The sequence below is a fragment of the Staurois parvus genome, unplaced genomic scaffold (assembly GCF_062004578.1).
Source record: "Staurois parvus isolate SC_StPar_1 unplaced genomic scaffold, SC_StPar_1.0 ptg000594l, whole genome shotgun sequence".
Taxonomy (NCBI): domain Eukaryota; kingdom Metazoa; phylum Chordata; class Amphibia; order Anura; family Ranidae; genus Staurois; species Staurois parvus.
Window position 1 is genome coordinate 2,683,191 of NW_028318390.1, and position 25,999 is coordinate 2,709,189.

Genomic DNA, 25,999 nt, shown 5'->3' on the forward strand with positions numbered 1-25,999 from the left:
ACCTGCATGATTGTTTTGTTGTCTAAAGATCACAGTTATATATATTCTTTGGACTATTTTTTGGGATTATCAGCCATTTGAATATGGTTTTTATATGTATTGTATTAAGGCACTTTATTTAACCGTCAATTTGCACGTTAAACACATATGTGTATTCTTTCCCTTATTGTAAGGGACCACGTTTTTGGTTAATCACCATATATTACCCATGTATGGGTAGTAAAGGGGGTTATTTATATTTATTTATTTTTTGCAATATTTTCCAATTTATTACAGAGGATTGCCACAAGCATTCACTGTCATCATCACAATATTTGTACTTTATTGATCCTTGCAGATCAGAGCACAGTGTTTTATTGTTTATCACTTTTATTATTATTATTAGCTTATTGTAATTTGAATTATTTTTAGTAGCGCTTCACTATTTTTATATATTGATTTATACTTATTGGTATAAGGGGAGTGTGGTAGCAGCTAACAGTTAGGTTCACCCATATAAGCGCAGGAGGATATCCAATTATAGCCACTAGGATTGCTTTTTCATGAAAGACAATCATGAAAGACAATCGCCAGCTGAAAAAAATTATACCAGGATGATGCCTGCACATGTAAGCATCATCCTGGTATAACCATTCAAAGTCCAGTGATGTACCAGTACGTCGGTGGTCCTTGTTGGGTATATATGCTATGTTCTTTTTTTTTTGTGTGCAGCCTGTGGGCTGAATGAAAAAAAGAGAAGAAATCTCTGCCAGAAAAAGTGTGTGGTATGCCCACCATTAGAATATACCGCCCTGCATCCACCCACTTCTAATGGTGGGCACACATTAGGTTGCATGGTGCCAGTTCCAAGATTGTACAAATGTCTCAATAGTGGCACTCTTGAATAAAAATTGTCCACGTATAAGTGGTACCCCATATGGATGACACCAAATCCCAAACTATCTTGCCGCTACTCCCCATGTAGTCTGGGCATCTAGGGGGCTCCACGTGACTATATTTTCCCTCGTAAATCCGAAACTTACATGTATAGCCTGTTGCTCTCTCACAGGTCTTATACATCTTGACCCCATATCTGGCACACTTTCTGGGGAAAAATTATTTGAATGCAAGGCGGCCAGAAAAATGAATGAGGGACTCATCAACGCAGATTTTTTGCTGGGGAGTATAGACATATGCAAATTTGTGGTTCAGGTGATTTACGAGGGGACGAATTTTGTTACCCTGAGGGTGTCCCTGAGGACAACAGAGTGTGTTGAAATGCATAAAACACATTATACTCTCATATCTATGCCTGGCCATGGCAGCAGAGAACATGGGCATATGATGAATCGGGTCTGTGGACCAATGCAACCGCAATTCATTTTTATTAGTAATGCCCATGTTGAGGGTTAGGCCCCCAAAAAATTCGGAAACTGTTATGGGTTTCCATGTGAATGGTCTGGCAATGTTTGAATTTGGGTTGGCGGTGATAAATTGTTGTGCGTATAAATTGCTTTGATCCACAATCAATGCATACAGATCTTCCATGAAAAATAGCTCCAAAAAAATCAGGGGGAGTATTTAAATTTGCTGATTCCACCTGAATTCCAGGTTGGGCAGTGAATGGTGGAAGTACGGGTGCTTCAAAACTTGTGGGCTGCCAATTGGGATTTGCAAATACATCCGGAAGGATACTAGGGGCTCTACGGGCCTGTGTGCAAATTCTTGGTGGCTGCGGGACAACACTTGTGCTCGCCACCGCACCAGCTTGTGCTGCACTTATGGGACTCACCACGTCACCAAGTGATACTGCTGTGCTAGTATGTGAAAGACCAGGATGCACTAGGCCGCTGGTGCTTGCCAGTTCACCAAAATGTAGAGCAGCACTAGTACTGGCACTCTGCTGCATATGAGAGTCATCAAAATTTACTGGCAAGTGCTAGCAGAGATCAGGCCTGATTCTGCGAACAATGCGGTTTTGTTTGCAATGTATCAAGGGACAGTGACCTACTGATACTGCACTTGCTGGGGGAGAAGGGGGGTAAGCATAGGGGCTAAAAGTAGGTGCTGGCAGGTGCCGGGGTTGATTCCACTAACGCTGTGCTTTTGGGGACACTATACTAATGTGAACACTGGTATAGGGCTGATCTGATCAAAGATATTGATCCGTTCAGACACTATACTAGCAATGGAGGTTTATTGTGTATGAGCAGGTTCCTGGAAATCAAGGGGTTAAATGTGATTACTGGTGTACTGACGGGCAATCTGACGCTCTCTGGGAGGGGCTTGAAAACCACGGGAGCACGAATCATGTTTATATAATTGATTTTGTGCACCTGTGCAGCCCTGTAGCAGTATTTCTAGCAGTTAAAGAAGCGGGTTGCATTACGATGCTGCCTTATTTTAACTGACAATTGCATGGTCATGCAGTGCTGCACCCGAATTAAATTTATGTCCTTTTTTTCCCACAAATTGAGCTTTCTTTCAGTGGTATTTGATCGCCTTTTCTGTTTTGTATTTCTTGCGCTATAAAAAAAAAAAGACCGACAATTTTTAGAAAAAAACAGTATTTTGGACTTTTTGCTATTAAACATGTCCAGTAAAACAATTTAAAAATCAAATTTCGTCATGAATTTAGGCCAAAATGTATTTTGAGACATGTCTTTGCTAAAAAAAATCCCAATACGTGTAAGCTAATTGGGTTACGTGAAAGTTATAGCGTTTAAACATGGCAGTATATATACCAGAATTTTTTTTTTATACTAATAATGGCAGCGATCAGCGACTTATAGCAGAACTGCGGGACTGCAGTGGGCATTCTGACACTTGGGGAAACTGACTTGGTGTCACTGACATACCTCAGTGACACCAATACAGTGACCAGTGCTAACAAAATGCACTGACACTGTACTTATGTCACTGGGCAGGAAGGGGTTAACATTTGGGGGCAATCAAAGGGTTAACTGTGTGATGGGAGTGTTTTACTAGGGGGCAGGGGGTGTGTGCTTCACTGTAAGCACACTGATCGGGATGGGTGTGCTCAAACTGACAGGGAGGAGGGCTGTTGGTAAACAATGCAGCCCTCCTCCCTGTCGATGATCTCCGCCTGGGACCCAGTGAATAACACCCAGGGCTGCGATCAGCGGCGTGGGTAGGGCAGTCGCGCCCGCTACCCTGAAATGCAAAGTCAGGTATATATACGTGATTTTGCACACAGGGCCCACCCTGCAGCAATAAATGTACTGTGGGCGGGCCTTAAGCGGTTTATAAAAACAAAAAAAAATCGAAGTACCTTCTTCCTATTCAACTTACAGCTGTCACATAACCCAGCTCTGTCCTAGCCTGTCTGTAGGGAAACAACGGCTCGAGGCGCTTCTAGTACTCTGTCACTGTTCACATGTTTAAAATAAAAAAATCAGCTTTTGGGATATAGAGTAAACATATAAATTAATATTAATAAAATGTTTTAAATTGTCATACAAATGTCTATTTGAAACCAGATGTTTATTTGTTATGACATGGCATGGGTGGATTTCTGCCAGTCACATATTGTGTCACACCCCTCCAGCTTGTGTCTTAGAATAACAGGGAGGTAAAGCCTCCATCAATCAAGGTGTAACATACCGCCCCCCCCCCCATTGTGTTTTGCTGGTTATTGGGCATGGAGGAGGATGTGGACTCTCATTTACCACTGTGTATACATCCACATGTATGACTATAGTCACATGGACTGCTCAGATGTGATAGGGAAGAATTGTTCAGCATAGAAACCTACTGAAAACATGTGCAATATCTGTCAACACTGCTCTGCAAAATCCCCAACTCCCATAGTGACTGAGTATGAGCAGTATGCAATACAGCATTTGTTGATTGGTTTTGATGATGTGGGTTGTTTAACAACACTTTAGAAATCTGCCCCTAGATTAAATGAACAATTAACCTTTACAGTGGTGTTGCGGCACTATAAGGGTGGAATTATTTCATTTTCATAGAGTTGGTGTTTCATCTAAAAGCTTACTTTACAACCTGTCATTCCCATCCTGTTTCTTCTTCTGCAGATGGTAAGAAGCGCAAAAAAATATGTCTATGCACATCGGCTGCCAGTTCTGCCCCCAACTTGCAGCATCATTGATTTCGTTTCCATAGAGATGAATAGTAACATGTGTAAAACACATGGAAAACATGTCTAAAAAATTTTTTTAAAATCACCACTCTTAAGATGCACATGTATTTCTAACAGGGTGGTTTGAATTTAGTCTATAGATTTTACATTTGGACTGTATAAAGGATATCTTTTTAGTGGATGCTAATTGGGCACAGGTGTAAAGTATAACAAGATTAAAGAGAGGGAAGGTTCTGAGGGTTAAGCCCAACATTCACTTATATCTGTTGGGGACACCGTTACTGAAATATAGTGTGTGCTGCATTTTTATAAAGCATAGCAGTAAGCAAAAGTCTTGAGCCTTCAATGTGGGAGGGAGCAGAGAAAATAATAATAGAAATAATATGCCAGCAGTTACCTCCACCCTTGTGCGTGTGTTTTTTTTTTTTTTTTTGTGGACTAACCCTTTAATAAGTTCACTAGCATGCATCTTTTTTTCACTCAACCTGCATTAGCCTCCATAGCACTGAAGATCAGCCTATAGGTATCCGATGCAGATGTAATTAAGCAGGACATCTGTCTATAACCATTACAGCATACATATTGTGGACCATCCTTTTATTTTCCAGAGATTTGCTTTAAAAGAAACCTATGCAGAGTGAAATACTATACGTTGCTACTGCCAATCCTCTGAATGTACCTTGGCTACTTTACTGGCCTTCTGACTTCAATGTTTTCTGGGTTATTGAACCAGAATAAATAAGTAGATCAGAAATTAATTCACTTGAATACAATCAGGTTTCCTTTGAAGGAAATCTATACTGAGTGAATAAAGAACCTCACTTTCTGAAAATATTAGTTTCATGGTTATCATGCTGATACAGTAGTTTCAACACTCCCCAAGTCACTGACTCAAAAGTGTGCAGCTACTTCTGGTTCCGTTGCCACATGTAGAGGAAGCATCCAAGAGTGGATCCAGCTGGGCTCTCAAAAAAAATTGGCCTTATTCTTCAGGGTAAGCCCCCTGCATCACCTTCCCATTGTCACCGATTGAGGGCAGTATCTAGTGCAGAGCTGCCCCTAAACTGCTATGTAGACCCAATCTGGCACTCCTCTCCCCACTCCTCAGGAAGATGAGATGGTTGATGGCATGGACACAGGGCAAGATGGAGACGTGGTGCAGCTGGCAGAATCTCCTCTCCCTGATGATCAGTATGGTAAGATTGCACAGTGTCAGTGCTGCTGTCCCCCACTATTACTTCAGCAGTGGTCAGGGCAGTCTCAGATGGGATAGAGCAACTAAAATAATCACTGAGGCAGAGCTGCGATTTTCAGATATGGAGGATGAGCTGTATCAATAGCAGATAGCTTCTCAGCAAGTCTTCCAAACCCAGAACTACTTACTTGAAGAAAATAGATGATATGGAAAATTGGTCCAGAAGGAATACTTTGAAGACAATATGTTCTATGAAACAGACAATGCAAGCTCTTTACCAGACCTTTATGGTACACACATCCCTGAGGCATTGGGTATTTCTGCAAGCTGTGTGATTGAGTGGGCACATCGCTTAAGTGGCTCTGAGGAAGAGGAAAGTCCTAGAAACGCGTCAGACTATTGGATGTCTACACTCCCTATTGCGGACTGTTACTCAGAGCGGTGTTGACCCAGCTGTTCTTTATGATGTGCCTTGACTATATTGTCATTTGTGAGCACAACACCTACTTTATTTTTTATTAAACATTTTTTATCGTAATGCACTAGTCCTGTGCGCCCTCTGTTTTTTATTTCCTCATTCAGTATATTTGGATTCCCCCGGTCTATTTGAGGGCACCAAGGTGTGCATGTTCCAGGACATTCTTAATGTGGTTGTAGCCTGCATCGAGTCCATACCCAAGCGCAGGAGCATTTGTGTTTGCTGGTTCATCGCTTAAGTGCCCCCTGAAGTGGTAGACGGTCCCCCAGACCAGTGATTGTGCGCTGTCTCAATTATGCCGATACAGTGGCTATACTGAAGTCTTTCCGCAACTGTTTGCAAAACAATGGCCACAAGCTCTTACTCTTTATAGATTACTCTTTAGAGGTGTCGTGGAAGCATAAAGCTTTTCAGTCAATTTGTTCGGCACTGCATCAACAGGGACTCAAATTCATGCTAGCCTACTCGGCCAATCTTTGTCTAAATACTCCTACTGGGGACCATAAATCTTTTATACACTCAAAGGAGGCAGAAGCCTTTGTTCGTTCAATCGCTAATCTACCGCACAATTTGGCTTCCTCTACCACGTTGCCCCTTTCTGATCCCAAGGAGCAATTAGCCTGAAGAAGCATCCACCAAAACAGCCTTGGTATGCCAACAACTTTGGCCATCCAAAATCCCATTATCACTCTGGGTGGCAAGGTTCTCATTACTTAAAGGGACTGTCAGCCATGTAAGCCTAGCCTAACTATTATGCTCAGGCTTGAAAATTAGTTTGAAAGTTTATAGTTGTTTGTCTGATAACGCACAATGATGTTAATTATTGTCTTTGTGTATTGACATTTTGCTGCCCCCACAGTGTATCATGGGCTGATTGCTACTGCTGGGACTCCCTGTCCTCATTGTTATTGCATTACAGGAGACATGACAGCTTTCAGGGTCCAACTTTATTTTCCCATTGCAGATAGTTCTTGAACCCATTGTTACGCTGTCCACATGGTTGGTACTACATGTAGAAAAAAGTGAAGTCAATGCTGACTGCTGTTTTATTGTTTGTGTTTCTGCTTTACCACTGTTGGGTTCAATATCTCCTTGATCCAACTTCTCCTGGGAACTACACACTCTTTCTTTCTATCACCTTATCAGACCCCATATTTTGCTACTCTCTATATAGGCTTTTTAGGGTAGTTTACAGGGATCTCTCACCTTATCAGACCCCATATTTTGCTACTCTCTATATAGGCTTTTTAGGGTAGTTTACAGGGATCTCTTGGATCGATGTTCACCCCTCTACATTTGGTACTTTTATGAAGATAGTTAAGTGGAACGTTAAAGGGCTACAGTCGTCGAATAAACGTATGTCAGTGCTCTGTCATTGATGTTGTTTAAAATCAGATATGATATAACTTTATTACAGGAGACTCATCTGCCCTTTGAGGGCACTATGGGTGGGTCACCTGTACAGATTCGCTTCGGTCAAACGGAAGGCTGGTATCCTCATCCTTCTCCACATAAATTTGATATGCAGCGTGGTATCTGAAACCAGTGATGATGAGGCCTGCATTATTTCATTTCATCTCTGCTTCCCAACTATGAACTTAGTCGTTACTAATGTATATGCTCCAAACTCCCATACTAAACAGTTTTTACAGAAGGTTTCGTCCCATCAAGCACCTCACCTAAATAAACCTCTTCTGATAGGGAATGACTTTAACACCATTATGCATACGATTGTGAATATGTCCCTTAGGAGAGCTCTTCTTACCTCCCTATCTCCAAATCCTGATACTCCCCTTACGCTCTTTGCTTCAGCCTTGCAATTAGTCGATGTTTGGCATTTAGCGCATCCTGCAGACAACGAATATACATTTTACTCCACCCACATTGTACACTAACTAGACTGGACTATTTTTTCTGCAACGCATAATCACTGCAATACACTAGACATCCTTCCATACATGATATAGCGATATCAGACTAGAGTCCGGTCCTGCTCCAGTTGACAAAATATTTATCACAGGGCACTGCAAGACTGTGAAGATTCCCTTCTTATCTTGCCCATAACTCAGACTTACGACATGCTCTTCAAGACACATAGACTGAATATGAAACTACTGTCTCTGCACAAACAACCCCAGTCTGTACTGGGAAGCCATTAAGGCTTTCCTGAGAGGCAGGATCATTGCTTTCACTTCCTTCTATAAGAAAAATGCCTCCTGACAGTATAACTTTGCAAGCCAACATTTTCAGGATGCTCAGGCTCGGCTTGCATAGCAAAACTCCCTGGCATGAAGCCAAGCGTCTTTTTTTATCTCTGGGCAGAGACCCAGGAACACCTCCACCACTGATTTATGGATCTACAATACCATAAATATGGTAACAAGGCCTGGAAAATTGCTGGCATGACTGTGTAAGGGCCCCAATAAACCCATACATATTCACACTCTGAAAGATGGACAGGGAGACCCTATTTCCTCATCAAGAGCTATTAATAGGATTCTTGAATCATTCTATACTACTTTATATATACATTGAATTGCAGACAGTGAACGCTTTCCTGGATCAGGTATCATTGCTGGACATTAACCTAGCTCTTCTCGAGTCACTCAATGCCCCCATTTCAGCCCAAGAAGTCCCATCAGCGATATCCTCCCTGGCAAATGGTAATGCCCCCAGCCCAGACGGTTATGCACCGGAGTTCTATAAACTTTACTGCTGATATGCTAACGCCAACATCATTGTCTGTCTTCCAAGGCATCTGGGAAGGGGGCGCAGTTTCTTCCTTTGGGCCTATTGGCTTAAATTAATTGCAAAAAAAAAAAAGACCCCCCCCAAAAAAAAGAGACCCCCTACTGTCCGATATACCTTTTGAACTTAGACAGTAAAGTTCTCTCTAAGATTGTGGCTTAGCAGCCATCATGCCCTCACTCCTTCATCCAGCACAGGTGGGCTTCACTAAGGGCAGGTCAGCTACTTTTAATAAAAGAAAGGTCTTAACAGCTCTGAAATATGTGAGGGCGAACCCTTCCAAGGACCTGGCTATCTTAACGTTAGACTCCGAGAAGGCCTTTGATAATGCAAGCTTCCAATGGCTTTCACTGGTTCTTCGGAGGTTTGGTTTTTTGGGTCTTCTTTTACATCTGATCTCCTCTATGTACTCAGCTCCTCAGCTAAAGTAGTGGCAGCGGGACATATTTCTGACACAATCCAGTTATATAAGGGGATCAGGCAAGGCTGTCCACTTTCACCTTTACTTTTTTACTTATCATTGGAATGACTTTCTTGATACCTTCTCTTTAAGTCACAGCTCCATGGGGTGCAGGTCGGTCAACAAGACCTATGTAGCTCTTTTCGATGGCGAGATCCTGATATTCACTTCTAACCACAAGCGGACTTTTCCACAATACAGGAGGTGTTGGCACGCTTCCGTCGCTGTTCCAATTTTTGTATCAACTTATGTAAAAGCGAAATCCTTCCCCTCTAACATGCCGGGTGCCCTTCACGGGTCAGTTCCATTATTTTCGGTTGATCAGGGAAACATCAAATATTTGGTTATTAGGATAGGTAAATTGCCTTCCTCCCTTTATTATCTCACTTTTCTCCCTGTAATAGCAAACATTATATGTAAGATGGAGACATGGATGGACCTTCCACTCTCGCTTTTTCAGAGATGTCACCTACAGTATTTAAAATGGTCAGCTTCACATGCCTGTTGTATCTTCTCCAAACCAAAAGATAAATCGAGCTTGGTCATCTTTTCTATGGCGTGGACGGCGACCTTGTATTTCATTGACCAAACTGTATCTCCCGAGAAGCGAGTGGGTAGCAGGCCCCCCGAATGTCAGGGTTTATAATTTATCATGCCTTTTACTGGTTAGCCTAAATTGGATCCTGCATACTGCTAGATATACTAACCATGACCTGGAGTCTCACATGGTGTACAATTATAATCTGGCTGCTCTGTTGCATTGCAAATTGCGCTCCTTGCCTCAATCCTTATGACAGAATCTATTAATATGAGATAACATCCTAGCCTGAAAAGAGGTTAGAAGCAAACTAGGATTGTCTCTGTAGCTGTCAAGCTACTGCTCTATACAAGGAAACCCGATGTTCCCTCATGCTCAACAATATGTAGTCTTTGGTACATGGACATCCAGAGGGATAATCAGCATTTCAGCTTTATTTAACACAATGTCTAGGTCTGCACAATCATTTACTGAGCTGATGAACCAGTACCATCTACCCACTCAACATTTTCTGCATGTCCAACAACTTGAAGACTATATGTCAGAGGTCTGTCCCAGTACGGGCTGGATATTTCAACCTTCTTTAATTGATACCTTGCTGCAAAATCAACTGTATGCCATATTGGATATGTACCAGCCATTGAACTCTCGTCTCATTAAGACCCTTCATTCATCCTCAGTCAGCTCATGGAGCAAAGAGCTTTAGTCCTCTGATGCAATGGACTGGATCCTGGCCACCCTGTGCTTCCATATCAAAACTGAAATGTGGCAGGAAGCCTAATTCAAACAGATTTAAAAAAAATGGATTTCAACATCTCCTCTTATGATAACAGACATAAAACATGATCTAATACTTCTGTATAGAGAAAAATTAGACATGGAACTATCCCACCATACATCCACCAAACACTTTTCTGACAAATGGCGAGAGTTTATCAACATAGTATCAACCATCTCTGAGAGGGATTCATTTACTACATTTACTACACTCCTTCAGCATCCGAACTACTATATTACCAGGCCATCACCCATTTCCTAATATGGTATCCTATTAGCACTATTGGACGATAAGTAATCCACGACTGGGGGAGTTTTCCTTTGACCCTCTGAAATCTATTTTTTTTTTCTCTGTAATCTCTTTAAAATCGAGGTATTAGAGACCTTGGGAATGTTCCAGCTTCAGGTCTTGAAGTTAAAGGTCATTAGGTCGTTAATAATTTGATACTGGGAGTGGTGCTGGAGCACTCTCTCTTTTGCCTTATGGCAGAGACCATTCTCTAAAAACCCATCCATGTCTCCACAACAGTGAGCGTCCCTTGAATCTAATGAAGTGCTTTAAGGAAACACAGGTATGGGGATACAATCTAAGATCTCACATATTACTGTTTATCTTGGCATTTTACTCCTCCCTGGTATAACATTTATTGCTCTATTATATATTGTCTGGGGCTTGATCACCCTTCTTTTTCTTTCATTGCATTACATCTACAGTATATTATGATCTGATGCTGGATTGTATTTCTTATTGAAAATGTTCTATAAAATATATTTTTTAAAAACTATGCAGCTAAGGAATTCTGGCTTCATGAAAGAAGAGACAGCCAGGTAACTAGCACGTTATCAAGGTTAGGAAAAGCTGTCTTTTGTTTTTCTCTCCCATCAAGCTTTCTTAGAAATATAAAACAAAAGCACCAAGGTTGTAAAGTTATATATACATTACAACACTGACCTCTAGTGGCTAAATGAAAGTATTAAAACTTTAAAAATTTGTAAAAAATGTTTTAATCAGTCAGTCCAGTCAAAAAGCTAATCTATAAAAGATACATTAATGTATTACCAAATTTAACTAAATAAACAGGATATCTTCTTCCTGGAAACAGTAAAAGAGTTGCATGTCTGTATAAATAGGCTCTATTCTTACTGGAAATAGTAAAAGAGTTGCATGAATGCATTGTTTTATATACAGAAATGCTATAAAGTTGGTTCTTATTTCAAAATAATTTATTTTCATGGTTTTTAAATAGCATGATGAGCACCATCCCCACTGCCATTTGTACACCAGTTTAAATCAACAATCAATTTCCAACTGATATCAATATATAAATAAATAAGTGAATAATCAAATCAAAATCCAGTGTTACAATATGATACAATAACCATAAAAAATATAGTGCATCACATATCAGTGCATACACTAAATGTGCATCAACTATTTATAAATACATCACATAAAACTCTGTGATGAAATAACTAATAATAGCAAATAAGTCCCAATCCAATAATAAGATCAGTGCACTTCTTCTTTTAAGTTCACACACAAAGGTGTTCACTCCTCACCCAGTGCAACTCCAAACTGCTCACCTTTACAAATTTACCTTTATATAATCATGAGGTCTATCTGGCAAGAATCCCCAGATGGGAGTAAACTGATAATCAGGTCTCCTTTACAGAGATCCAGCTCTAACAGTGCTCTTCTCCAATCACCTTAGCATTATCAGACCCATATATAAGAGAGAACTCTCATAGTGCTCACTAAATGGTTTTATTATATAAAATAAAAATAAAAACACAAGCTTGTACAGAAATAGTGTATATATACATGTAGTCTGCCCAGTCCAGACACATCACAGGACAATGCAGAGATACTGCTTACATAACACACACCTCCTAGGAGTAGAAGAGTGTGTTTTGTGAGCTATGAAGGCTTTTTTTCTCTTATATATGGTTCTGATAATGCTGAGGTGATTATTGAGGAGCGTTGGCAGGAGGTGGAATCCTTGTGGCTGGATCTTCAAAGGGAAGAAACAAAAGGGAAATGTTTAGTGGGTGTATGCTAAAGGCCCTCTAACCTAAAGGATGAAGAGGAGACCAATCTTTTGACACGGTTAGAATTAGCAATGTTATCATCATGGGGATTTCGGTTTTCCAGATATTGGCTGCACAGATGAAACGGAGGGGTAGAATAGACATGATGGTAGAGTTAGAAACACAGCCAGAGGTGTACACTTTTGGCTAATGAAAGCTCGTGTTGTTAAATTACTTCTCACCAGACAAATCACAGTACCAGATAACTTACACCCAAGAGTCCTCAAGGAACTTAGCCAGGTCATGGCTAGACCATTATTCCTATTCTTTTATGACAGCTTAGTGACTGGAATGGTACCAGCAGATTAGCAAAAAGCAATGTGAAACCAATATTCAAAAAAGGGCCAAGATACATATCTGGAAACTACAGGCCGGTCAGCCTAACATCAATAGTTTTTAAACTCTTGGCAGGAATGATAAAGGACATTATCCCAGAATTTGCTGATGAGCATAGTATCATTAGTAGAAATCAGCATGGATTTATGAAAGATCGTTCTTGCCAGACCAACTTATTAGCATTCTGTGAGGAAGCGAGCTATGATCTGGATAGAGGAAGGATTGTGGATGTAGTGTATCTAAATTTCGTCAAAGTATTTGACATAAAATCTCTTAATTTGCAAACTGAGGTCTGTTGGCATTGATAATAGTATATGTACCTGGATAGAAAACGGGTTACAGAGGCATGTTCAAAGGGTGGTTATAAATATATAAAATATCTTCTGAATGGTCTGGAGCCATAAGTGGGGTGCCCCAGGGCTCTGTCCTGGGATCAGTTATGTTTAACTTGTTCATAAACAATATGTAGGTTGGTATAAATAGTTCAATCCCAGTGTTTGCTGACGATACAAAGATAAGCAGGGCAATATTTTTACAACAGGATATTGGTACAAGAAGACCTTGATAAAATAGAGGAATAGGCAAATACATGGCAAATGAAGTTCAATGTAGGGAAATGTAAAGTAATGAATGTGGGATAAAAATATCCACAAGCTACACACTAGGGGGGAGAGTCTGTGGGAAAATTGAGGATGGAAAAGGATCTGGGGGTCCTAGTGGATGACAAATTCAGCAATATCATACAATGTCAAGCTGCAGTAAGCAAGGCCAGCAGACTATTAACATCATAAAAAAGGTTATGTACTAAAGTGATAAATCTATACTTTTACCGCTTATCAAAACATCAGTTCGGCTGGATCTTGAGTATGCCGTTCAGTTCTGGTCAACAGTCCTCAGGAAGGACTAGAACCGGAGAGAGCCCAGGGAAGGGCAACAAAACTAATGAGGGGGCTGAAGGACCTCAGTTATGAAGAAAGGCTACAAACATTAAACTTATTCTCCTTGGAGAAGAAATGCTTTAGAGGAGATATGATCATAATATATAAATAATTGGTGATTCTAGCATTCAGTCTCAGGTTGCTGAAGAGGACATGAGGTCACTCCTTGAAGTTGGATGAGATTTGGTTTGCCTTTAAACTGCGTAGAAGGTGCTTCACTGTTAGAACGGTAAGGATGGGGAACTCACTTCCACAATCAGTGGTATCTGTAGGAAGTGTCGATAATTTAAAAAAACTTTTAGATAAGCATCTTAGTGGACACAATATACAGGGATATGGGAAATTGTAGTGACATAAATGCGTACACACACTCACACAGGTTGAACTGGATGGACTGGTGTATTTATTCGACTTTACCAACTATGTAGGTAACTTTCACAAATATTGCCTCAATTGGTAAATTAAATAATACATTTTTTGATTGTGAATCTATAAAAAAGCATGTACTGTACATATGAGGGAAATATTCCCGAAAACAAATGCTTAAGTGCACTCTTCACACATAATGCCTCAAATGCTGAGAGAAATACAAAACTAATTAAGTTGGTCATCCACATAAATACATGTGCAAAAAGTGTTACCTTGAATGATTTGCTAAATAAAAATACTATACACAATAATTAATAACAAGTTGAATTTTGCATCCACATACATGCATCTGCATATTACAGAGTGTTCCCAAAAAGAAAGTGCTTATGTGCACTCATTCACAGTCTCAGTGATGATGTTCTTAAACAAGTGAGTAGTCTGTAACCCATATACTCCAAAGTGTAGAAACAGAGAATCCAAGCTGAATGCTTACCAGAGTGCCATGAGGCTCACAAACTGAGTAGTCATAACTCACACAGAAATGTATCCACTCACTAGAGCCTCCAAAGATCATCTGTTTTCCCCTTCGTACCTCCAACTCAAAAAGGTTACATGCAAAGACACTCCCAGTTGTGTAGATTCAGGAAAACACTGTATTGTAAACCTTTTAAAATGTTGCCATAGCAGAGGATTAGAAAGCAATTATCTATACATAAAATTCTGGTGTCGATCATTCAATGTGAACATGCCTGATGATGTCAGTATGTCTTGCTCAGCCCTACATGTTTCAATAAATGATGACATCCTCCAGGGCTCAAACAAGCACTGTTCATCACACACTTAGCCCTGGTTCACACAAGTGCAACTTCAGGTGCGACCAGGGGCGGACTGACCATTCGAGTACTCAGGCACTGTCTGAGGGCCCGGGGTCAGTAGGGGGCCCCCATGAAATGCCCCTGGTACCTTTTTATAGGCTTTTTTGGGTGTGCTTTGAGTGTGGGCAAGGACACTGGGGCCCCATGATTCCCTATTGCCTGGGGCCCCATGAGTTGTCAGTCCGCCCCTGGGTGCGACATAAGAGTTACAAATTGCACCTGAAGTTGCATCTCATGTATTTCTATGGTACTGTCTTAATCAGTGCGATTTGAAGTAGCACGAGTTAAAAAATAGTTCCTGCACTACTTTTTTCCGATTTCATTGCAACTTGCATTGACTCCTGTTAATGGAAGTTGCAAGCCACAGTGAAATCGGAGGTACGAATCACACTGATCTGCAGCTTTGAAATCGTGTTACTTCAAGTAAAATAGCGTGATTTCAAAGTTGCATTCAGTGTGAACCAGGGCTTACATAGTATGCCTCAGGAAAGAGAGGTGCAGTCAGTCTGTCTATGGCATTATATGCAAGCTGCATTGAAAGCAATAGATTCATAGACTGCTAATAGAAGAAGGTATCCAAATGCAGGCACCATCGTGTGGCTAAAAAAAATATGACACCTGTGTGTTTTCTTATTTATGGGCATAAATAATATAATTACAATACAATAATGATAATAATTCATTTAATTTGTATGAAGAAACCATCAATACCTCCATGAGAAATATTGACATATAAACATTTTATGAATAATAATATTCAAATAGTGTTCAACATAAATATATTTAAAAAAAAAACTTAAAATTGTGTAATTTTTCATTATATGTATTCCCTTATGTGTTACAATTTACATTTCCACCAGCTAAAATCAATAACATTAGACCTGATGTGTCATCAAAATACACCATTAAACATTTAGCGGATATAGAAAAAGTAAGAATAGCACTAAAAGAAAATGAAGCTTACTCACTTAGGATTTCATATGTGTTTGTGTGCAGTATTTACACTGGGCACTATTTGCATGCGATAATGGATGGATTTATTGTCTATGAGTACTTGTGAAGGAATTGCTTGTTAACTTTGTTTATAAGAATTGTTGTTATTACCTAACTTATATTATCATATTCAATATATGTAACATTTTTACTTCTGTAATATATTTATATGTACACCTGCATTCACACTTTTCTCTTTGTTTGTTTGCTTTTTAGAAGATTGGATACTGTATGACCCCAGAAAATGAGTATTATCTTGTTCAGCAAGGAGATATAAGACAGTTTAAGGTGGGGTTGCAAATTGTTTTTAAACTGTTTTGGCTTGATTCCTCAAACTCTGATATTACTTATTGCATGCTCAGTGTGGTCTATAAAGCTTGATTCTCACATGATTCATCAGAGGGACAAGTTATAGGTGTTAATAATATAAGGAGTTATCCATTTTTTCTACATCTAAATCCCAAACCTTTTTCTACTTTGAATGGGGTAGGGAATAGTTAAAAGCCTTAATATTTTTTTTTGCCATTTCAGAGATTTGTATTCATTTCTTATCCTGTAGATACAATAAGATATGGGAGAAAATTTCTCCAAAGTGAGGTAAATCCCATTTTAGACAGTTATCACCAGAATAAATATCCCCGTTGGAAGATATTCCCTCTATTTTGTTCTAGTGACAACTCAGACTTTTGGATTTTCTTGCACTTTCAGTGCGAGTGCCAGTGCTCACCAGGATAGAAGGCAAACTATAGAGGGCAAATCGCCCTAGCAGGGACATAGTCAGTAAAAAAAAACTTGACAGTGGATCTAATTACACTTTAAAGCTGAACTTAAAGTGGTAGTAAACTCCTAAATTAAAAAAACAAATATGGTCCGCCCAGGTGGTTAAAGCCATAATGTCCTAGTATGTATGTAGTACTTACCTTAACCACTTCAATTCTGGACACTTTCACCCAAGTCCCAGGCCAATTTTCAGCTTTCAGCGATATCACACTTTGAATTACAATTGCGCAGTCATGCAACACGGTACCTGTAACATACTAGGAGTGCAGAGAGAGAGCACACGGAGACAGATTGCACAGAACCCGATGTGCGGGCGTTTATTGGGGGGTTTCGTGGGGTTACAGATGATCGGGCAGCTAGTACACAGAACAACACAAGACACAGCGATGCAGTAGAGTTGTCAGGGAGACAATATGGGGCTGCAGGGGGGGCCGATAGTCCACTGGGTTCAATAGGCCAGAGCGGCGGGGCACTGCAGGGGTTGGAGTCCTTGGGCAAGGGTTTTGGGTAGAATTGGGCTAAGTCCACGCAGGGCAGAGAAATCCAGGAACAGTGGGGTTAACTTACTCACCAGCTAGCAGATCAGGGCACCAAGAGGTTAAAGTCCACACACCAGATCCGGGCACTGGGGGGTTAAAGTCCACAAAGCAGATCCGGGCACTGCTGGGTTAGAGTCCACCTAGCAGATCAGGGCACCGAGGGGTTAAAGTCCACATGGCAGATCCAGGCACCGAGGGGTTACAGTCCACACAGGAAATCCAGGCACAGCAGTGGAAGATATAGCAAAAGGAATAGTAGTTGCCATGAGCCAACTACCAAAGTACGTAATAAACACTCAAGCAATTTAGCTTATATGTAAAATCACATATTTTTATTATTCTTTTGTAGGGAGAAAAAGGTAATATCCGTGGATGGTGACATGTACAATCACTGAATACAGTTTAAAAACAATGAAACAGGCAATCCGGATAGCAACATTTGAAAATTTCTTGTGGTATTCACTTTTGACTGGTTTGAGATATACAGCAGCATATTAGCAAAGGTAGCCAAAATTCAGCCATGTATCAAAAGGCTTCGTGTTGTGAACATTTATATCATACATGCACAATAATTGCAGTGAGACAAAACATTAGCCAAGTATATAGCAAGATATGCATAATCAAGATCATTAAATGCGTGAGAACTGCAAGAAATGCAGGTTAAAAAAAGGGAATGAGTATGTCTATTTGTAGAGTGCAAGAAGGAGATTCCATGGAATTATACAATGTTGAAAGATTCATACTGTCCCATGTTCCTTCAAAGCTTGAATACGGTTTAAGCCTCCATATATCATGAAAATATGTAGATATCTTTATCCCTTCTGGGTATTCCTCCAGATAAACACCATGGCAAATGTATAGTGAAGCTGAGAATAAATTGCAAAACTTCAGATGAGGTGTGCAACAACAATTAATGATGTTTGACAATGCACCACACTCACCACTGTTATACTGGCTAATGACCTAGCCATTTCCAGGAACATGAATTCTCAGCCTGTTGAGACTTGATTGTCATGTTGTAAATATAGAGTAGGTTTTCCACACAGTTCCCGTTAGGGTAATGATCTGACCTCATATTACGAGTTGTTCCTCATGCAGTGTTCCCGCCAGATCATGAGGCATATCGCATGGCGCAGTAACATGGCTGCTCTCACCAGTCCAATGGCAAGAGGTAAAAAATACAATGTTAAAGCACTGGCATGTACTGACAGCTAATTCTATTATTGCAAATATAGTAGGTGAAAAACCTTCAATAGTGGCAATTAGGGCAGCTAATCTAAATGATCTATTAGTAAAATAAGAATATAGGAAACCAATATCAAGTAATTGGCTAACTGAACAACCTACATTATCTGGTATGTTTCCATGTGGACATTGTCAAATTTGCCCCCATGTGGACAAAACTAAGATGTTTCCAAACTCTGGGAGAACTAAATCCTATAATATCTGTAATTGTAATAATTGTTTTAGTTCCAAGGTCATATATATGATAGAATGTCCATGCAAAAAACTATATATAGGGAAAACTAAATGTCAATTAAGAATTTGCATAGGTGATCATCTTAGAGATATTAGATCTAAACATAAACCTAAAGAAAATGGTAGAGAAAATCCACTAGCCCAACATTTTAAAGAAGTCCACAATGGACGAATTGATGCTTTTAAGGTAAAAGGTATCTTTTCTCTCAACATCTCCCCAAGACGGAGTGATTTTCATAATTTATTGTTACAGAAAGAAAAATTTTGGATATCCACTCTTGAAACTTTTGTTCCTAAAGGTTTGAATATTGAACTTAATTTCAAGGTATTTATGGATTGAAATTAAGTAATTCTGACTATTTGCCGTGTTAAAATATTTTTCCATCAGGGTAGACTATTTACTCTTACTGATATACTGATATTTTTGGCTAATGTTCTGTCTCACTGCAATTATTGTGCATGTATGATATATATGTTCACAACACAAAGCCTTGTGATACACGGCTGAATTTTGGCTACCTTTCCTACTATGCTGCTGTATGTCTCAAACCAGTCAAAAGTGAGTACAAGAAATTTTCAAATGTTGCTATCCGGATTGCTTGTCTTTCATTGTTTTTAATGTGTATTCAGTGATTGTACACGTCACGATCCACGGATATTACCTTTTTCTCCCTACAAAAGAATATTAAAAATATGTGATTTTACATATAAGCTAAATTGCTTCGGTGTTTATTGCCTACTTTGGTAGTTGGCTCATGGCAACTACTACTCCTTTTGCTATATTATAATTTTTGGTTTACACCCACACCTTTAATAGGTGCGATCTTTGAGCTTATCAATAGGCTACCCCTCCAAAGTATTAAAGTGCTTTATCTATATTTTTGAATACCAGCAGTGGAGGAGGCTAGTGAGGGGGGGGTCAGTGGGGAGGTCGGGCCGCAGGGGAAGCAACCAGGAACCACACACAGGGACCGGGGGCCCGCTCCGCATTATATTCCGAGCTGGGCATGTTCCTGTGGTAACCTGAGACTTAGCGTCGGTTTACCATGGCAACAAGCCCCGCCCCTTTGATGCCGGCCCCACACCGGGAAGGCGGCCTTTGTTTCTGGCAGGCACGGAACACAGGAGAGTGGGATCGTGCCATCCCCGTGGAGACAGAGAGGGGGGTGACAGGAGGGTACCAGACTTTCTGGTGCTCTGCCAGAGGAACAGGATGCTCCCTCAGCAGGGGGAAGATTGTTGGTGGCAGCAGAATGAGGGGATGCTGGAGGGGGGGCAAGCAGAAGCCGGGGGATGGGGGGGGGGAGACTAGCTCTGTGACAGTACCCAAATTAAATTTTTTGCCTTTTTTTTGAGGCAGATAAAACTTTCTTTTGTGATATTTATTCACCACTGGGATTTCATTTTTTTTGCTATACAAAAGAAAAATAACAAAACATTTTGTGAAAGTGTTTTTCTTATAACATTTTGCAAATAAATAATCTTTCTTTATAAATCTTGGCCAACATATATTCAGCTATCTTTTTGGTAAAAAAAAAAGAAAAATAACCCAAATCAGTTTATTAAAAAAATATATAATTTTTCAAAAAATGTTCTTAAATTTTTATTTTATTTTTTATATTATTATTTATGTATTGTTTTTTACATGCTGTCACCCTAGCAGTACAGTGTCACCATAGTGACACTGTACTACTTGTGGGGAGTGATGAAGATTTTTTTTTTTTATATACTGATTGCTGTTGCACCCATAAAGGCTGTAAAAGCAATCATTTCTCCTTCTCTCTGGCTGCATTCCTGCAGCAATTGAGAAATACCGTGAGAGCTGTGATTGGTCACAGCTTGTCACATGGTACAAGGCTGTTGTGAATAGCCTTGTACCATGTGACCTCTGTGATCATTCAAAGATTTCACAAGTAGTAAACTAGTAAACAATGATGTCAGAAAGTGACATTGGCCAATCAGTGATCTGTGTGCACCGGACACAGCGGGCACAGATCGCAGTGCTGTGTGCTCCCAGGGAGCGCGCACAGGCAATGAACGTTTAGAAATGTTCCCCCGCATTGGCAGCACCCCTGTCCGGCCATTTATCGGCATTGGCCAGACAGAAAGAGGTTAAAACAAAGCCAACCTGGTCTTCCGTCAGGGCCAGTTCACACTACATGCATTTCTTTGTGCTTTTTTTCTGCATTCAAAATGCACAGAAAGTAGGTTATATGGTTGTCAATGTCATAGTTCACATCAGTGCTTGCAGTTTCCGTGCATTCCAGATGCAGAAAAAAAGCAATAGAACAGGCTGCATTTTTCCCGCACAGAACTGTACTGGAATGCAGTAAAAAGCATCAAAAACGCACCGTAATGTATAAAAAACGCATAAAAAATACACTGGATCGCTCGAAAAACTCAGCAAAAATGTGCATGCAGAAGCACATCTGGAATGCATATGGACTGCGCTTCTATAGTGTGAACCGGCCCTCAGGATTTGCTCTCTATGGCCATTTAAATGGCTGAGCCATGATGATGTCACTCCTGCGCATGTGCACGGGAGTCACAGTCGCTGCAGAAAGCTCTGAATGGATGACACACTCAGTGTGTTATTAATTCAGAATGCAGTGTGCATGCACTGATGTTGTCATTGGCTGAAAGCAAGAATATCGCCTAAACACCTCAAGTTTAAGAGATATCCACTGTACCTACAGGAATTCTTATTATAGGCTTATCTGTAGGTATAAGTCAACAAATGGAGTTTACTACTACTGGAAGTCTCTCACCATCTTACTTCTCAGCAGGGGCGGACTGACAACTCATGGGGCCCCCGGGCAATAGGGGATCATGGGGCCACTGTGTCCTTGCCCAAACTCAAAAAAGCCTATGAAAAAGGTACCAGGGGCATCTCATGGGGCCCCCTACTGACCCAGGGCCCTCGGGCAGTGCCCGAGTTTCCAAATGGTCAGTCCGCCCCTGCTTCTCAGTACTGTACTGCTGTATAAAAGAATTCTTAAGTGCAACATCATTTTCACGTGGAAAAGCTGACCAGGTCATGGAGTGCACTGGGCACCATGTCAAAGTTGAGTGTTTTGGTGCAATGTCTAGCTTGCTAAAAATCAATTTCTGCTATTTCAGCTGGGCTTAAAATGCTAACGCCGCATTTCCAATTTTGTTCTTCAAGAATGTAATTCTTTGGCACCTTTGAATTGATCTGCGGGGTTATTGTCCTTTTACCTAGTTCAGGTGCCTGCTGAGCACACTTTATAAACTGTATGTAGCCTCAGCTACTTACAGTATACCGCCTTTTGTTCCAGGATTAAGATGAGAACTTCCTGGCTCACGCCCAGAAACAAAACTGAGTTGGGTTAAGTGCCACTCAACCAATCATAGGCAGCTTCATATTCTATGAATGAAACCTTTGAAAGCTCCTCTGACTGGCTAAGTCAGAGATCAGAATTCATCTGTCTGCCTCAGCCAATCAGAGGAAGCTTTGTATTCATTCAGAGAATGCAAATCTTGGCCCAAATGAACTAGCTAAAGGGACAGTAAACCTGGAGATCAGCTTTAACATATATTTCTACTTTTGCAGTCAAATTTGAGAAAACTCCACTATATGTTTGTATTGTGTTTCCATTTATACAGCATACCAAAAAAAACATAAAAAAACAAACTTTTTTGTTTTATATTATTTCTTCCATTTTGCTATAATTCTCAGGAGTGTCAAGGCTGACTGCTAGCATTTCTTAGCTAGCTCAGCATAATCTGTCCCAATAGCTGGGCTGCGTACAGGCTGAGTCTAGTTCCCATTAAACTACAATGAAGAAGTCCTGCAGCTTTTAAACCTTCAACCTTTTGTTAAGACAGTCAGAGGCAGATTTACTAAAACTGGTGCACTCAGAATCTGGTGCAGCTGTGCATGGTAACCAATCAGCTGCTAACTTAGGCTTGTTCAACTAAGCTTTGGCAACAAAACCTGGAAGCTGATTGATTCTATGCAGAGCTGCACTAAATAATGCACTCTGCAGTTTTAGTAAATAACCACCACAGTGTTCATATCTAGTAGAACTGATGATATATCATCTACCTGCAAAGTACAGACAGGGATTATGGCAAACACAGCTTCCTAGCCCTTTCATAACAAATAGAAAAAAGTAGAATTGTACCTTGAAGAAAGTTCCAGAAAAGAGCATCTAAAAAAAGAAAAGTTCTGCTATGTGAATGGGGATATGTTGACAAATATATTGTATGTATTATCCCAATTTAGCTTCAAAAGTGGAAATACTCTTTAAGCTGATGAAAATATATCATGTCTTCCCACAGTACCCCATTTTTTTTATAAATAATCTTTTTAAATAGAGGATAGTGGTGCATATATATAAATACACATTTATTTGAGTGCTATCAATAAAGTTATAATTAAAGCCCAACTCGAGAACTTTGTAAAATAAAAAATCAGCTCTCACTGCAATGCTTACCCCAGCACTTGCTCTATGATTCAGCAATGGTACTCTTCCTGGTTGAATGACACCCAACATCATTTAACACACTTCCTGTGAGCCCAAGGCATTGAGAACTCACCCTATGGGGATACGTAATCAAACTGACCCAGGATCACAGTAAATTGCTTCAAAGAACAGCAGCATTATTACATGGTGGAATTCTCTTCAGGATCCCTTACTTTCTAGAGGAAGAAAAAAACTCATAACGTTACATGACCAGACCAAATAAAGTTTAAAAAAAAAAACAGTGAGGGAGGTGGACCTTAAAGAGGTGAAGGGAATGTGTCCAGCCTGGAATTGGGCTTTTAATTCAATAATGAATGCAAAATGCAATATAACGTGAACAAATCCTCATTCTGGTAAAGTATCTTTCTTTGTGTGTCCATACAGTCCAAATCAAATAAATATATGGAAGAACAGATAAACGTTCGAAAACTACAGGAAAACATAATTGAGACGATAAGTCGATATATAAAATGTAGTTGTAAAATAAATATGTGAAAATATGAAATTCATATAATAAATATATTTGGGGAATTAACAATCCTATATAAAACAATAAAACTGTGGAATTATTTAATACTAACTCTGTGAGATGAACTATTAAAACAATATTATTGTGTATTACACCTAATGAAGGGGTGCCTTGCATTCTTTGGGTCAGAGAATTATTCTATAGTGGTTATCCTTACAGGGTAAGAGACCTTATAAATTATATATTTGTTCTGTATATAGAAGAGTTAACTTCTTGTTGTTGTGTTGCACCTAAAATGTTTTTCCACCCTCATTACTCTTGTCTCTAGATGCTGAAAAAGCATTTGATTGAATTCACTGGCAATTCATGAAACTTACACTCCAGAAATTTGGAATTACAGGCTGGATGCTTTCAGCAATCCTATCCCTCTACTCCAACCCATCTGCCAAAGTTTTAACTAACGGCACCCTTTCACAACCTTTCCTCATATCCAACGGCACGAGACATGGCTGCCCTCTTTCCCCCATAATGTTCTCCCTACTCATCAAGCCATTAGCATCTAAACTCAGAGATGACCCAACATTCACGGGAATTACCCACTTTAAAAAAGAACACAAAATCAGCCTTTTCACAGACGACATCATCCTATTGATCACCAACCCCTATAAATCACTCCAATCGATACTTACACATCTCAAGAACTATGCTGACGTCTCTTACTACAAACTTAATGAGCCCAAATCCTCTATCTTAAATCTCTATACACCCATTATAATTTGCTGACTAAACATTTCCCTTTCTCCTGGGAACACCACAGCATCTCCTATCTTAAGATCAAACTCACTACCACAACTACCCAATTGTATGCTGCCAATTACAAACCCCTACTTGAAACCATCCCAGAAGAACTTAAAAATCTACGTATATCAACTTTGTCGACAATGGGAAGAGTAGCAACCCTAAAAATGTGCATATTACCCAAAATACTATATTATTCTGCACACTCCTCATTCCCGTCCCCGGCACCTTTTTTTCCAAAATCCAAGCAATAATAGCCAAATTTATCTGGAACTCAAAGAAACCTAGATGCTCTACAAACCAGCTAATACGCCCAGCCTCTAAAGGAGGAACAGGCCTTCCGCACATAAAATCATACTACAAGGCCACCCTTCTAGACCAGCTCTTTTTCTGGTGGCACCCTACTAATGAAAAAACATGGACCACCATGGAAAACCCTCCTCAAATTCCGCACTAGATAAATTGTTGTTTCTACCCCAAACGTCTCAAACCCTACTTTTATCTAAACATCCTTGTATACAAGCCTCATTACACGCCTGGTATGACCTCTTAATTTCCAACAAGTCAGATTTAGATACTAAACGAATCCCTACGCCAATTTCCACCCTACACTTCATCACTCCCAATCTAAATCTGACTCAATGGGAAAATCAAGGCATATCACATATTCAAGACATATATACAAACCATAATGTAGACTCATCTTCCACCCTCCAGAAGAAATTCCACCTTCCTGACAAGGAAAACTTTGCCTATATGCGAATAGCGCACTCTCTGCACAAAATAAATATACCAATCGAACTCGCAATCCCTGCTACAGCATACCAATTTTTCCATAAGACACAATATCCAAAGAAAGGGATCTCGACCTTCTACAAGCTCATAACCAAAACACAGTTTACACTTCACACTACCTCTCTAACCAACTGGGAAAAAATTCTCCTTCACTCAATACACCCACACACCTGGGAAAGGACATTCAACATCACCTATAAAGCCTCTAAATGTAGCTCCCACTGGGAAACATACCTAAAAATCTTACACCAGTGGTATCTAACACCTGTTAAATTCGCACTATATTACCCTCAATACTCAGATATCTGCTGGAGACAGTGTGGAGAAACAGGATCAACTATGCATTTACTTTGGACATGTAAATCCCTCAAATCCTATTGGAACATAGTCTTTCAACCAATCTCCTCAGTCACAGGAGTCCTGATGACCCCAAACCCCTCTCTGTCTCTCCTACATATAGGAATAGACAAATTCCCTACAGACGCACGCACTATCATTATCCACATATTGGCAGTGACTAAAATTAATATCACTAAACTGTGGAAATCCACTAAAACTCCCTCTCTTTCAGATCTCATATCCGACCTTAACCTCCAATGTGAAATGGAAAGAACAGCTTTCCATAATTCTTCACACCAGAAATTCAAACTTCAGTGGTCCCGATGGTTACGAAACTCTAACTGTTCCATTAAATGATTACTACAAAATAATTCCATTATACGACCTAAACACTTGACTGGTGTCTCCCTCTC

At 40.0% G+C, this 25,999-nt stretch overlaps 1 protein-coding gene across 1 annotated transcript in view; it reads left to right on the plus strand.

Annotated features, from left to right (window-relative positions):
- The window catches only part of SLC6A2 (solute carrier family 6 member 2), a 769,042-nt gene that overhangs the window by 735,428 nt on the left and 7,615 nt on the right, over positions 1 to 25,999 (plus strand). The window contains exon 14 of the mRNA XM_089692558.1: positions 16,114 to 16,185. Coding sequence (XP_089548684.1) covers positions 16,114 to 16,185 — 72 coding nt within the window. The remainder of the gene's footprint in view (positions 1 to 16,113; positions 16,186 to 25,999) is intronic.